Source organism: Lethenteron reissneri, chromosome 38, assembly GCF_015708825.2.
Source record: "Lethenteron reissneri isolate LAM-NWPU_2019-01 chromosome 38, ASM1570882v1, whole genome shotgun sequence".
NCBI classification, from domain to species: Eukaryota; Metazoa; Chordata; class Hyperoartia; order Petromyzontiformes; family Petromyzontidae; genus Lethenteron; species Lethenteron reissneri.
The window spans coordinates 821603-837789 of NC_083816.1; the positions used below are offsets into that span (position 1 = coordinate 821603).

The 16187-nt window shown below is 48.7% G+C and overlaps 1 protein-coding gene across 1 annotated transcript; it reads right to left on the bottom strand.

The window, feature by feature from the left end:
• Window positions 1–10652: 10652 nt before the first annotated feature.
• LOC133351601 (protein BTG1-like) lies at window positions 10653–15702 on the bottom strand. The gene is made up of 2 exons (XM_061566921.1): window positions 15136–15702; window positions 10653–11882 (listed from the first exon to the last, which is right to left on the bottom strand). The coding sequence occupies exons 1-2, from the start codon at window positions 15311–15313 to the stop codon at window positions 11533–11535; spliced, it is 528 nt and encodes a 175-aa protein (XP_061422905.1). The 5' UTR covers window positions 15314–15702; the 3' UTR covers window positions 10653–11532.
• Window positions 15703–16187: the final 485 nt, after the last annotated feature.

Here is a 16187-nt window from a genome sequence, read left to right on the forward strand (position 1 = left end):
CCTGTAAATAAAAAGAGTATTGTGTTGAAACTCAAGAAGGCTTTAATGGGTAAAGTATTGTTGTCAAGATTTCAATGTCCGGATTATTCTAGATGTACCTGGGTCTGTTGAACTTATTTCGCACCATACGTAGCCACTCGTGCTAATCGGAGATACAATCGACAGCAAATGAAAATATAGACGCAGCAAGGTTATAACAACCTCAGTGTTTAGAGCCAACATTACCCACAACGTGGCACCTGCAGACATCCACTAAATAATCCAGACAAACAAACACGTGTGACAGTCAATTTAACACGTAGGCTTTCGCGACCAATATTATTCATAATATAGGTTTTTGGGTCAGATCGCGTTATTTATAAATGTATCATAACCCTCCACCACCCGACACGGCCAAACAGTAAATAAGTATAACCCGAAAAAACAAAGTTTTTCACTCTAAATCCTTTATTTGCGTGGCGGCAAGAGTCCTCTTGTCCTCTGGCTTGAGATGGCTGCCACCTATGGGTCAGATGATTGCATTGCACCATTAAGCAATTGGTAATTAAATATAATATTTTTGTCCTAAAAAGTGTAAAATTTCACGAACATTAATTGTCACGCACAACGAGTCTGTGTGGAAAATGTCAGCTCGATTGGATCACGGGAAGTGGGTTAAAAAACGACCGAAAGATTTGCACGGTCGTAAGCAAGCAAGCGAACTTAATATAAAGGATTTAAAAATGTGTCACGTTTTTCAAAGGACAAAATAATTCACTTCTTTAGCCCATCGGTGTGCTGAAGAGAGAATCAACAGCATTCTGAAATTTGAGTAGTACGACGTTTCGCTGATAATTACAATCAGCTTCATCGGGCAAGAATGGTGAAGCTCTCCTGTAGCTCCCGGTCTTAAATAGAGCAGCATCAGGGTGACGTCATCATTTAATTCAATTCAATCTGGTGCAGTGATTCGAGGCAAAGAGGGGGAGGGTATTGTAATTATATAGATTGGTGATCATTCAATTGTTATTCATTGGTATTTGTTTCCCTTATAAGGAATTGTAATTGTATTTATTTAATAATACGCTTCCAGGCCACACTAAGCCTGTAGCTGTCAGAGCGATTGAAGTTATTTCTGGCAGTGTGAACATATCCACATACACACCTTCCCATGCAAGGGCATCGCATGCATAGCATCGTAGACATGCAATGTAGCTAGCAGTGCTTTGGAAAGTAAGTATAGATACTGCTAAGCACGCTTTATGAGTGCATACCAAATGTTATCATTGTTTTTATTCCGCGATGCAGTTTCTACGACTTGTCAGACACCTGCCCGATTGACAGGTTCCTATGGTTTGGCAATGGCTGTGGTTTGTCTGGCCGGATGAACCGATGGTCTTCGCGGGTCTCCCATCGCCCACCGTGGCGCAGCGCTTGCCACGATCACCACAGAGGAGGCGTTTTCCCATTCGACAGCTCCAATGGCATTGAGATCCAGGATCCCCCCCCCCAAAAGGATTACATTGTGATTATATTGCGCACTGTAATGTTGACAATTAATACAGAGAGATATTATATGGTTATATCGGTAAAGTCACGGAGAAGTATCTACGTGACTTTACCGAAAGAACCATAGAATATGAATCCCTGCAGTCACGAAAGTTTTAGGTCAAAATTGAATACAGAGAGATGCGTTTTTTCTCTTTCAGGGAAGTAGACCAACGTCTTTACAAGTTCCAGAATCCACCTCGCGCGTTTGAGAGTTATCGCACAATTGTGCAAATGGAAACAACACGGGCTTTTAAAGTCGCCGCAATAAAGTAGGGGTGCTTACACACGCCGCTCACAAGTTGAACACAAGTTACGGACGTTTCGGTATAACAGCCTCTCGAATGCAAGTGATGAGAGGAAACCCGCCCATACACAAGTCATCCAGTAATACACGCGCATACTGCATCCAGTAATACACGCGTATCTGAACCGTCACTTAGCAGCCCTGGCCAATTAAACTGCCCACACCCGGTACCAATCAGTGCATTCGTTATTATTATTGTTTACATTCCACTCTAAACGATTACCACTTACTGGTTTACCGACTTTCAGAACTTGCAATAGTTTATCTAAAAGGTTACCGTATTTTTTGGTGAACAACCCGAGTCAACTCTGGCTGTCGCCTGATGGTGCTGGTTGTAATTACCGGCGACACTCGAATTGTAAAGGCTGTGGGTTTACTCTCCAACACACAAGCGGTGTGTGCTGAACTAGTAACCAATCGGCACGTTTTGTTTACGCGGCAAACCTTTACCAATTGTCTGTGCCGGGTGGCGGCGGGTTTAACGACACATTCACATAAATCTATCCCAAAAACCTCGACTATGACTCCCTGGTCTGTGCGCACTGGAGAGGCTGTCCACAGGTGTGGAGTTATGCCGAAGTCGTTGGACAATCTCAGCAGAGCGCGCGGCGATGTTGCTGCAGGCGAGAAGCGCGGGTTTGGAAAGCAGAGAGCCACATTCTTGCGTGCGTACGGACTCTGTTGAAACCTGCCTCGTAATCCGCGCCACCTTCATCGATGGCTGTGGCTGCAGGCCAGCAGCTGTCGTTCGCTCGAGATCTACCGAGCGTGAGTTGGGACACGTAGAGAGCGCCGGGCGGCAAGGAGCGAAAGTTAATGACTGGAACGTGGAGCATTCTGCAGGAGTTGCGGATATGTGATGCGGGCGTTGTGCTGCGTTGTGGGAAGAACTTGAGATAAAAGAAACGGGAGACGTGCGCGTGAAGTGATTCTGCCAAATGTGCGGCATGTGGAGCTAAGACTGCCAAAAGTGTCGAGCTCGCAGACACAGGGAGCAGAACGACCACTTAAGCCTGGTCTGGGGCATCCTTAAAATTAACGAATTCATTATTGTGCATCATTGTGTCTGCGTGTATCTCTCTGTGAATGTGCCTCTCTCTCCACGTCTATGTGTCGCTATCTCTCCATGTCTGCCTCTATGTTTCTCCTCTGTATCTACCTTTGCTGTTTCGTGTGCTGCTAATATGTCTGGGCGGTTTTTTTTAGGTCTCAGTATCTCTCCCGGGTCTGTCTCTCTGAGTCCGTATCTTCTGTCTCGCACGAGGCTTCACTTATTAGTCCTGTTCAGTGGCAGCTCCGTCTGAGCCAGAGCCCCCCACGTCCCACCCCCCTCTTTTTCTCCCCCCTCCTCCACCCCCGGCCCCCGATCTCACGCTGCGCCTGTCCCATCAGCTACAGCGTTTTGTTCCAATGCCTCTGGCCACAGCAAGGGATGGGCTCGCAAACCTGCGCTGTCTGACCTGCAGTGGAAATTGTCTCCTGTGATTCCTGTCTGTCTGTCCTGCTGCCTCGCGGTCTCGGGTGAGACTTAACATCGAGATTGAAAAACTATTTTCCTTAGGACTGCTTGTCGCCCTTTCACCCGCATCTCGGATGAGCAGGGTTTGCTACGTACGGTGCGAATGACGTTCAACGTTCCTACCTTGCAGACTCGTCGGTGGCACACCTGTAAGCCAGCAAAGATTGGCGGATCATTCAGTATATGTGTGCGAGTGCGACAGTGGCGAAATGTTAACTATCTTGCCTGGTATACAGGAGGTCGTGGATTCGATCCTGAGCCTGACGCCTGCTGTATATTTGGACTTTGCATGTCTCTCGCCAAGTTGTTGCGTGGATTTTTTTCCTGGGTTCTCACCGTTTTTCCCACCACATTTTCTAAATGTTGATTTCGAGTATTTATTTGGTTTCTTCTATGAATTTCTACTCGGTAAGCCACTTCGTTGAGCTATCATTTGTGGCCAGTCGCTTTCGGAAAAAAAAATCTATATGAGCCTTACCTGGTAAAATAGAAAATATAGTTTAAAATAGTTTACTTTATAGTTTAGTTTGAAACTCCCAACCCCAGTGGGCTACAAGTTGGCCTCGAGAAGGCAGTAGAGCAAAGGGGTTTGTGTGTCTGTCTGTGCACACATGTTCTGTTATTCACTCGTGCGTGTGGGCATTTTCCAACTCTTCCTCCTCTCTTCGCTTCTGCTGATGAACGGGCAGCTTCCAAGAAAAAATGATCTCCACGTTTCGTGGCCAGTGCTGTTATCAATGGAGATGAAGTGTGGTGTTCCAAGATTATTTGGACAAGAAAGAGGTGCCAAGGATAATGAGGTCAGGGTCTTTAGGAAGATAAATGTATCGGAACTTATATATAAAAAGTCGCTTCTGCACTGGCTTAGTAGAAATAATGACGAGAGTTTGTGCCCTTTAGCGAATTGAAGATGACAAGTTCGTCTTGACCAGACTTGAGCACAAGGGAAAGGTCGGCAGTCAATCTCTTCTGGTTGCTGCTGCAGGTGAACTAAACTATATTTTTTATATCGAGGTAAGCCCACTGAGCTATTTTTCAGAAGCGACCTGGCCACAAGTGATAGCCCAATGAAGCGGATTGTCACGTGGAAATGTATAGCAGCCAAATACTCTTCAACGCACGTTTATAAACGTGGAGGGAAAGCCCGGAGAAAAATCTACGCAACCACGGGGAGAGAGACATTCAAACTCCAAATATACAGCAGGCGTCACGGCAGGGATCGAAGCCACTACCACCGGTATACCAGGCGAGGTAGTTCACATCTCGCCACCGCGGCGCCCGCTGTTTTGGCTCGCTTCCACTTCTATTGCAGAGCTAATGAAGCGTCTCATCGTCTGAGTGCATTGCGTTGTTTGCTCGTGAGTGTAAATCTCTGGTAAATCTTTGCCGTGGGTGTGTGGTGGTGAAGCTCTGAGGTTCACCAGCATTCCTAGGAAATGCGTCTCAGCAAGCGCCATACGCGACAGCGGGGAGGCGATGGGTGGATACAAGAGTTTGGCATTGAAGAGCGGAGATTGGGCCGAGTACCAAAAGTATAACATTTTTGAAATGAGTTTCGAGTGCCACATCCTATGACAGCATTGGCCACTTTGTAAAAAAATAGGTGAACTGTATTGGTATAAGATGAGTGTTTGAGACAAGAGTGGCATTTGTCTTGTTACTGTTTGAATCATAGTTAAGTAAAACAAACAAACTTCAGATTTTTTTTAATTATAGATGCGTGTGGAGGATGTTAGGAATTTTCAGGTAACAATAAGGTGGTAAACAGCTCGGCGGAGTGGAGTAAAGTCATGGCACCAGAATGTGGTACAGTCGGTGTGATGAGAGAGAGGGTGGCTGTGGGTGGGATGCTCTTGCAGCACAGCGGTGGGAAGGTTGCCAGGACAGATACTGGAGTGGCACCTCGAGAAGACAGAATAGCTTTGTTTCACACCGTTGTATCGAGATATTAACTACATTGCCTGGTATACGGGACGTCGTGGGTTCGACCCCGACCCTGACACCTGCTGTATATTTGGAGTTTGCATGTTCTCTCTCTCCCCGTGGTTGCGTGAATTTTTATCCGGGTCCTCCGGTTTTTCCCTATTTGTTTAGAAACGTGCATTTTGAGTATCTGGCTGCCATACATTAACACATGATAAGCCACTTCGTTGCGCTATAATTTGTGGCCAGGTTGCTTCTGAAAAAAGAGCTGTATAGCTCAGTGGGCCTCACCGAGTAAAATAAAAAATAGTTTAAAGTTTTAGTTTGGTTTGCCAAGCGAAGGCTAAAAAGACCTAAAAGTCATACGGCCGCCACCGGACAGCACTGTCACAGTTGCAATAGATGAGATTTGACGCGTTATTTAAACTCAGCAGGGTTATAAAAGCGTGAGAAACGAGACGATGAGAGGCAATTCCTCAAGCGAAAACCCAAAAAATTTGACCTGCACGAGTGGACCTTGGAGCATTGGTGTCAACCTTGCAATAGAATGTCAGAAAATGCATTGATGAAGAGAGAGAGAGGTCTGGTGAAATGGCACTGGACAACTTTGAAAAAACCCCGAGAGGCAAAGCTTAAATTAATTTGTTGAGCACAATTTCAGGAATGCCGAATAACTGCATTGCTCTCACGACTGTCACGGTACCACCTGTAGCCCATTCCCTCATCTCTGAAAGAGTTCTCATTTGGGAGAGGCAATGGGAGCTCATTCATGCCAGGTGGCTCAACGAGTAGAGCAAGCAGCCCGCGATCGGAAGGTTTGGAGTTCACATTTTGGTTGGGAGTTGACTCCAGCCCATCATCTCGTCAGGGTCGATACAATGTATTACCATTTTGTGGGAAGTCAGTAGTGGTTGTCCTCTAGAAAGACTCGCTCACATCGTAGAAATGAGGAGTTTCCATAGCTGACTCATGGCTGTAAACGGGAGAGATGAGCATTGCCTCAATGCTCATTTGAGCAAGAAATCACTTTGACTGTGGGAGGTCAAGGGCCTCAAATATTTAACGAAATAAAAACAAATATCCACGTAATTTAGTGAGATGCAATCTACGTATGTATTGCACAATGGCTCGTATGGTGTCGTTCAGAACGTATGCTGATTCCACACAGGCCCTTAATCCCATGTCAATATCATGGTACCGGATTAATTCAAAATTGGAAATGTGTGAATGCTGTCTGTCGTAAATCACGATTGAAAATCAAGACTGAATCAAGACTGAAGACTAATTTCTTAAAAACTGCTTTCTGTGTTTAGTTTGTTGTCCTTCCCCCGCACCTCCGATTAGCATGGTTGGCTACGTACGGTACGAAAAAAGTTCAACATACAGTATCAAATCACGGTTATACAGAGTGTGGCCACGAGGAGGCGAGGTTATCAGACAATTGCGTTCTCGAAAATGCCCAGTCAGGTTTTCAGTCTCCAGTTGGCGGAGCCATAATACCAGAGATGAAAGGAACGGGGGGGGGGGACATTCGGTCCAACATGAACGTGCAATATGTTGCTGCCCTCTAGTGGAGCGCCACGCAACTGCACTGAGAGACGCGTCGTGTTGGGGTGCACGGCCAGTGACACTACGCGTGTGGCTTGTTCAATGTGCGACGAGTCCCCATGATGCATATTTCAGGGATGATGCCAACCATGCGAAAGCGAGACAGTCGCGTGTGGAACCTCGCTCCCGTGCCATCAACCTGCGGGCAGCAGGCAGAGGCCCACGTCCTTTTTTGTTCTGCCCAGAATGCCTTTTGTTGCAGATGGCTGGGATTGAAAATGTGCTTCTTTGATCTGGCACAAGTGTCTCGGAGGGCCTCGTGTTTCTTGGGGTGGCCCATGTCAACATTGATATCTCGGGGGAGGAATGTGATCCACAATTGTCTCTGCCTTTGGTCAGGCAGAGCTTGTGCAGGTCAAACATGACGTGAACGAAGAAACCATCGGAATCGACCACACCTGAATGTACGTGGTAGACTGCTCAAGCCTCCTTTTGACAGATCATGTCTCCCGAAGGCAGGAAACCCCCACCAGGCTGCAGTGACGTCACCAAGGTCCTCCCATCACCTCCAGACCAGCGGCACCGCAGCAGCAACAGTGGTGGGTCTCGCCTTTTGGAGCAATATTCGTGTTATCCGACGACTTGAGTTGGCGAACCAATAATTGGTGGAGAAACCACGAAATAACTTAACAGCGAGATCCATTTGTATTCGTTTCCCCAAGCCCGTTCCCTGACAAGGCCCTCCTCATGTCCACAACGCGACCCTTGCTCCGTGTTGGCTGTCACCCTCACAGCCCACGCTGCACCGTTTACCTCATTTGTCTTGTTTCCCTGTGGCTGCGCCACGGTGGCGAGATGTTCACTACCTCGCTTGGTTTACAGGGGTGCGTGGGATCAATCCCGGCCCTCGAGGCCTGTATATTTGGAGTTTGCATGTTTGCCCTGTGGCCGCGTGGATATTTCTTCGGGTCCTCTCGGTTTTTTCCCTCCACGTTTAGAATCGACATCACGCGTTTTTGGCTTCTATACATGTCCACGTGATAAGCCACTTCGTTGAGCTATCATTTGTGATAGCCAAGTCGCTTCTGAAAAAGAGCTACATTGCTCAGTGGGCCTTACCTGGTGAAATAAAAAAAATTAAGCTATAGTTTAGTTCTCATCGCTTTGCCCAATATTCAAATGTAATTCCCAATGTTTAAGGCAAAGCTTGCCCCGAGGCCAGTTCTCTGAAGCTGTGACCCCGCATTGAACGTCAGCACTAATCCGTGCCACACCTGCGTAACAAAACAATTCAACATACTCGTCAACAACACTACATGCTGCCTTGAAAGGAAAAGTATATAATAGGTGACGTTTTGGCAATGGTTAATTTATTCATAATACCTAGAGAGATCAGAGACAGAGCGGATAAGAGTTGGGGACTGCATTTTACACCATGGGGCATGGTGAAAATTACATTTAAAATGTATGACGGGATAAACTTTTTTTATCCATGAGGTTTTTTTGGGTTAGATCGCGTTAATATAAACGTGTCGTTAAACCCGCCACCACCTGACAGCCCATTAATAAGTATGACAAATAATAATTGGGTTTTACTCATTCTGGCAATAAAACAGGTGTTCAGATGTCAAACACTAAATAGAAACCTTTTGTGAAAAAAAACTATTCTTATGTTTTTATACTTTGATATGGGCAAAAAGGTCCCATGTTGTAGCTGCTCACCAATTAGTAAGGATTTGTCACGTAAACAGAACATGCCATTTTGTTACTTGTACAGCACACTAGTGTGTTGGAAAGTAAATCCACATGTAAAATTTTTGTTTTTTATTAGCGTATGAATAGTTACCTATCAGTAGCTATTGAGTAACAACCCCTGCAATAATCAACATTGTTTGACTAAATACACTCATTTATATTAAATGTAAAACTTTAAAATGTTGCTGGCACATTGCATTATGGGTAGAACTGTTGAACGCGCTGCTGGTGATTTACATCAAGACGTCAGCAGCCCCGATGCAGGGCACGCGAGAGAAGGGGCGTTGGGTCCATAACGCGACGCGTGTTGGTGTACCCCGCCATTCGATATGAAGATGTCCTGCCACAGAATGGCTGTCCGGCTGTCCCACTTGAGGAGGGGTCGCCTTACTCGTGCCCAGGGGTCGGCAACCTGCGGCTCTTGAAGGACTGCAGTGCGCGGGTCTTGAAATAACAAAAAATGGCTCTTGTTTTGGTTGCCTCTCGCGCAGTCTCGTTGTTGATACCAAGCCCGCTCCTGGGCTACGTGACCTAGTTCCTCATCCATATTTGGTTGGGGAAAGGGGATCTGGCTGCACTGCACGGACGATTGTGGGAGCTGCCGGGCCGCACTTGGCGCGGCCAAATATACATGCACCCGGAGCGTCTGGGTCAACATGCATGTGCTAGATGTGACACAGAGTGTTAGTATTAGTGCAACGTGTCAGTGTGGGCTCTTTCGCCATGTAGGTCTTGCTTGGGCCCCATGCACCACCTCCTAAATCATCATACCCAATCACGATCCAAGCATATTTATACCTTTGGCCTTGGCACTCCACGTAACGGTGGTATCTAAAGATTTAATCCTCAACGTATGAAGAATCACTTTTATTGCCACTTAATTGTTGCGGTATTTAACTGGTGCTCAGACGAACTCCACACGTGAATTCCTCCATGTCACCCGCATGCTTCCACTCCAAAAGTGGAACCACATTGTAAGTTACCAATCGCAGTCAAAAGCAGCATCCATAACACGGTAAACATCTTAAGGGCCGACTACATTACGTGCAACAAGCCATGTACTCAGCCAAGCTGTGGTTTGTGTAGAATACATCCGCCAAAACCGGACTTAACTGAAATCAACAAGAGCTCACCTTACAAACAGCAAGGGAGTGTTCCACGACCATCACCGATTGGTTTACCATGTCAGCCAGACCTTTGTTGACATTGTGGGTCGTGGGCCAGGCTGTTGGGCATGTGGCGACATGTTTTTCAGCCCTTGGACACACTGAATCCCCCTCTTGTACACACAGGGGCGTCTCCTGATCGAGGTCCAATGCAAGTCGACCTACAATGGACCAACAACCCTTGGAGAAATGTTTCTGGCCAAGGATTTCTAGTCAAAAACCATCCATAAGCATACAAGGCCACGGATTTGTTAAAAACTATCCATAAGCATCATGAGAATTTTGATTCTTCAGGTCCTACAACAGTATGGAGTTTGATAATTGGATTTTTACCCTTATCTGGCAACAAAACTGACACCTTTTTTTACAAGGAGTCATGTTTGCATTGACCACAATACCTGCGGTCAAAATGCAAACAAAACACACAACTCTGATAATGTATGCGCTGTCCTTGAAGTTGATTGGTCCACACCCAAGACAGCTTTTCTTAGAGCCTAGTCTCACATGGTATTGGACCAGATGACACCAAAAGGTGTCAGTTTTGTTGTCAGATAAAAAGGGTAAAAAACCAATCATCATATTTTTCTACTGGCAAATGAGGTTCCAATGGAGTATGGAGTTAATATAGTCATGAGCATAACAGCTATGTACAACTTAGCATCAACTATTTTTTTTTGCAAATACTTCAGGGGTGGACATGAAGGCGACCCATTGTCACTTAAAAGGGTTGAGCTCAGTCATTGGTGGGATGGCACGTATGCAAACCCACTTCAATGTTTACTTGAGATGAATGCTCCCAACCTCACGTCCGTGGTAATTGCACAAGTGCATAATCGTTGCAAAAGAACCAGACAATAGGGGAAGTTGCAAGCTCAGGTTGGCAAAAAGTGATGACAATATTTATACGTTAAGAAGGCATCGACTTTATTACAAAACAAAAAGTACAGCCAACTTTGGCGATTTCATTTTAAAATAGAAATCTGTACAACTTGCTGCAACAAATGTACAGAAATTTACAAATATACACAATTTCAGAAAATGTGTTCAACTTTCAACCAGAATATAAAGCTACATACACAAAATAAACAGAACTAGTCCAGAAAACAAATACTGTACTAAGCATTAATTACAATTCTACCATTTAAAATTGTTATCACTACGTTTCAAAATAACAATTTGCTTCACAAAAAACCTAACCAAATCTTAACGAGACACTGGCACTGTGTGGCAGTCCATAGAGGTAGGGTGGTGCGTTTTTAGGGGTACCCACAATGCAAAGCATTGAATGCAAATATCTAAAGTTGCTTCAAGACCAAGGCAGCTTACAATTTAAAACTCCTAAGGGGTTTTTTTTCCAGAAAAATATATTTTCTTGTGGCCAGCCACGTTTGAGTTAAAATTCACAGAATATGGCACACACACTGGAAAGGGACTAAGTTTATTTTTACATATTACCACTTGCTATTGTTGGCTATTACTGCCTTTGATATGTTTAAAGTAGTTTGTGCTGCTTTAGTTAAGATACACAAGTTCATTACAGTGCATGAATCGCATAATGCTCAATACTGGCAGTTACATAGCATTATCCAGACATTAATTCACATCTTGCCAACTACCCAGATTTACACCACTCACAAACAATGCTTTTAGCATGTAGTTAAGTGCAGCCAAAAAGGAGAAATTATGTTAAGCAGCCCATATTTCCCCTTTCCAAACCCCCAGAATAAAACGCACCACCCTTTTTAAAAGTCCAAGCTTTCTCTGGAGACTCCGTTAACTCTACAGTACTATCCGGACACAGTCATCATGGCATATCCACGCGGTGGGCTACTCCTGCCGAGGAGTCCCAGGCCGTGCGGGGCCTCGAGGATTGGGGTGGCAGCTGGGTGGAAGGTGTGCGGCTCCGCTTCGTAGAGCACGCAGATGGAGCCATCCTCTCCGATGCGGTACGACACCTCGAAGGGGTCGATCCAGAGCGTGAGCTCGCTCGGCAGCAGTCGGAAGAGCTGCACCTTGTCGAGTCCGATGCGGGTGGCGGCCTGCCCCAGCAAGGGATCCATCTTGTGGTTGATGCGGATGCAGCGGTAGCCGGAGCCTTTGCACGGCTTGTCCGGGAACCAGTGGTGCTGGTAGCGCTCTGCAGCAGGGAGAAAGGATTCGCATTAAAATGTATGACAAAATACGTTGTTTAACTGGTGTTTGTTTGCGCTAACATGAACAACTTCAAAAATGTCAAACATTCAGGGCTACAGTTTATCTATTCAGTTAAAATAGCTTGAAAAACTAATTTCTGGAATAAGCAAAGCGATGGAAAGTAAAATCCAGTTGTAGAGAAACCCAACACCATCGGTCACATCTTCCAGAATATTACCTCAAATGTAAATGTTTTGTTCTACCAACTCGGAATCCAATAAGCCTGCATACACTTTCTATGTCTGTATGGTTTGTGAGATATAAATCAAAGTTGAAATATTTTGGCAAAATGGAAGCCTTCCCAGGTTGTGAAACAAGATGGTGCCACGATGCAAAAAACCCACCCCGAGAGGAACAGCAAGCAGCAGGCGGGGGGGGGGGGGGTCATTTTTGTTATCAGCAAAACCACCCACCTCGACATGATAACGGCCATTACGACCACGGAAGGGGGAAAAAACTGCTCAAAATACTATCCCAACTCAGGCGTAGCGCTTCAGGAAATCCCCAGACACAGGCTTTAGTCAACTTGACCAGCCACTAGCCGTGTCGATAATCGGCAGTTCGCATTGACTCATCGTCTATTTTCAGCCAATGGTTGTAAATTATTGTTTAGCCACCTTATTTATTGCCGAGCACGACCTAACAAAGCATTTTCCCCCCATAAATTACTAAAACCAAATCAATCTGTAAAAATAACATCACGGCAAAAAAAGGTGCGATTCGATTTCTCTACCGTCATACAGACAGCTGCTTTGGGTGCCATTTTGTAACTCGCAGTGCACGAGAAACCCTCGGCCCGCCATGTGGAGTACGCGGGAGGAGCTTTTGGCTTCCTCGCTGGCCCTGGAGGGGGTTTTTTGGGGGCTACCGTCAAAAGTCACAAAGTGCGAGTTTGTTCAGGGCCCCCATCGTTTATTAACAGTCGTGTGGTCAAGAGGTTTTGTGCGTCCAGAGTCCAGCCTGCTTACTGCTGCCCGAAGGTAAACAGCACCACCAACCCCATTACACTGGGGTTGTATTTTATAATCAGGTAAAAAAAAACACATTCTGCGTCCCTACAAAAGGGGGATACAAATGCTAATGTCAAGTTATAAAAGCTATTAAAAAATACCCTCCACTGCAGTGGTAGATTACTGTTAGACGTCGCGCTAAGATGGACAAATTAAAGGCCACCAAGTAATGAGTCTTCACCTTGAGGCACCATGTGAATATTTGATAAAAAACTCATTTATGGATGCCGACTAGGGGGCTATTGTCAGTGTCCCCACTACATTATCACACTCCTAGCAAAATTAAGTTAACTTGGACTCCATTAACTTGAATCCGCCCCCCCCCCCACCGCAAGCATATGGAAAATATTTTACAAATCTAATCCGGTGCTGCTCTGGATAGGATGCGTTGCCACAGCCTCAGTGGGTACACCACAGATGGGGAAGGCGATACATGTGGGCGAAAGGCGCACAGATAATGGACACGTAGAGCCACATGGTTTTTTTAAAGTCTCTCAAAAAAACTCGCTCGGGATCTAATGGGCGCCCGTGTGTTTCGACAACAAAGCGGCCGTTCGAGGTGTGGACGCGAGCTGTGGCCACGTGTCCGCGGTGTTCACAGCAGCAGCAGCAGCTGCTGCTGGGGGCTCTGGTGGAGCCGCGGTGTGAATGGACAGCTCCGGGGGGGGGGTCGCGCTCACGAACAATGGGGAGGGAAAACCCAAGCACCTGCTCTGTGCCCCCCCCCCCAAACCCACACTGCCATCCACCCACGAGGTCTCAAAGACCTCCCCCCAACCCAACACCTACGACTCGGCAAGGATGGCTTTCAATGTTCGCCACCACTACCTGCCAAACCATTTCACAAATGTCAGATTAGCAGTCAAGCGACAATTCATCGGCATGCGACGATGCTGCTGCCGTCACAATCAAGTCGCGTACGCCGAAGCGTCGTCATGAACCGCCTCGCACACGGACACCACCAAGTCCGCCGGCGATCATCTCTCGGCAAGGTCAAAAGCACAACGCCACGATTCTAGACGCACACACAACGGTGTTGTGTAATAAAAAATATAAAGCTGCGTTGTGTGCAATCAAAACATATATATAAATACGCTGAAAGTGGTGTGGTTGCGTGTAATAAACTCTCTATCTTTATAAGCGCTGTTGTGTAGTAATAATAATATAAATATACCACGGTCACGGAGTGCGTTCTTAAAGTGTAACCGCAGGGGGCTCGGGTTAAACCCATGACGTCACGCGGGGTGGGGGCTGAGGGGGGCGGGGGCTGAGGGGGGCGGGGGTGGGGGCTGAGGGGGGCGGGGCTGAGGCGGGCGGGGGCTGAGGGGGGCGGGGATGGGGGCTGAGGGGGGTGGGGGCTGAGGGGGGCGGGGCTGCGAGTAACAAAGTGGCGATGGCGGCCGAGACGAACACGACGCCATCAGCCCCAAGCGTCAATCACTTGGCAGAGAGTTCGCCCGCCACCTCCACCAGCCGGTTGGGGCCCACCGAAGTGCAGTACAACACCGCCGTGTGGCTCTGTGGTGTTGACGAACTCTCCCCCCCTCCCCCCCAATATCGGGCGACTGTATAAGGAGGGGGCCCGTGCCCTTGGCGACATCGCCCCCCCCCCCCCCCGTGGCCCCAGCAGCCCGTGCCGTCTCAGCAGAGTTGACCGCCAATCTCTGGGCAACCTTTAACACAATTGCGCTTAAACAAATTTATATTTAAACACGCGTTGAGGGGTGGGAGGGCTACAATCATCTGCAGCGCAGTGAATGTTTTACTTCACAACCCCTTGGGGGGGGGGGGGGGGGGGGGGGGGGGGCTCGCGATCGCCATCGCAGCAGAGCGCGGCCGCCGCCCCCCCTCCGTTGTTTGGCAGCAGAGCCAAGAGACGCGCCCCCCACACACGCGGCCTGGCCCCGGGACACGCGTGCCAATCCCAGTTCATAGCTGTAGCAGCGATAATAATAAATATATAATATACATTACAATACAAGGCGCTTCATCGGCGCGGGACCCCTCCACGGCTCTCAATGCGCGTCCCCGTGTCACCAACGCCGCTCGAGGTCACTTTAATTCGTCGTCGTGGCTGTAGTAGTTTATTACTGTAGTGTTTTATTACTGTAGTAGTTTATTACTTCGTCATCTCTTCACCCCCCCCCCCACCCCGTGTGGGGTGGTGGCTGGGAGGGGTAAACTCACCGGCGAGGAGCTCCCCCAGCGCCTGGCTAAAGGTCTGCAGCTGCCCGTCGCGCACCCCGGCGCCCCGCAGCAGGTCGCGCAGGAACGACACCGCGCTCTCGATCTCCAGCTTCATCGTCGTCATCGTCGTCGTCGTCTCGACGTCGTCTTCGTCGTCGCCGCTCGCTCGCAGTCGCATGGGACCCGGGCCCTAGCAGGAGGAAGGCGGCGGGAGGGAGAGGAGACGGCGGCGGCTGCGCTCGCTTTGTTCCACCCAAGGCGACGACAGCCGCTGCGCTTCGCCACCACGCGCCGCGTCGCCCCCCTGCCACCTCCTGGCCTCCTCGCCTCGCCGTGGACGCTTCGCCAACTTCGCGGCTCTCTCCCCACCACACCCCTCCGTCGCTCAAGTCGCGCGTCTCGAGCTGGCGCCTCTCGCCCACCCGTCTCCTTCTCCGCAGCTGTGACCGTGTCACGCCGTTAGCCGCCCCTTCCCTCTCGGTCCGCCGCTCCGTGTGGGTGGTGGTGGGGTGGGTGGTGGTGATGATGGAGCCGCAGTGCGATCGCCGTCTCCTCGCTGCCTCTCGCGTTGACGTCAGCGCCACTGCGGGGGCGCCGCTTAAATAGGCGGCCCCACGCCGGAAGTCGGGGGGGGGGCCGTGACGTCCGAGGCGGGGCGGCGACAGCCAATCAGAGCGCGGCGGCGGTGCGTCACGGACGGCGGAGGGGGGGTAACAAGGGGGCGGGGCTGAGGGGGGTGTGAAGGAGGGGGCGGGGCTGAGGGGGGTGTGAAAGAGGGGGCGGGGCTGAGGGGGCGGGGGGGCTCTGAGCCACAAAGAAGTCGAGAGAGAGAAGACGGCGGCCGGGACCTGTAGCGCAGAAACCCAAACAAAGTGGCGGCAGGGAGAGAGGCAGGGAGGGAGGGCGGCAGGGAGAGAGGCAGGGAGAGAGGCAGGGAGAGAGGCAGGGAGAGAGGCAGGGAGAGAGGCAGGGAGAGAGGCAGGGAGAGAGGCAGGGAGGGAGGGAGGCAGGGAGAGGGCGGGCGGGGTGCGCGCTCGATACCGCGACACAAG

Excerpts from the sequence above, each read along its gene's own strand:
- LOC133351601 (XM_061566921.1), bottom strand. The coding sequence starts at position 15,313 with ATGCGACTGCGAGCGAGCGGCGACGACGAAGACGACGTCGAGACGACG. Across the intron at positions 11,883-15,135 it reads GCTGGGGGAGCTCCTCGCCG|AGCGCTACCAGCACCACTGG; the intron begins GTGAGTTTACCC and ends TCCCTGCTGCAG.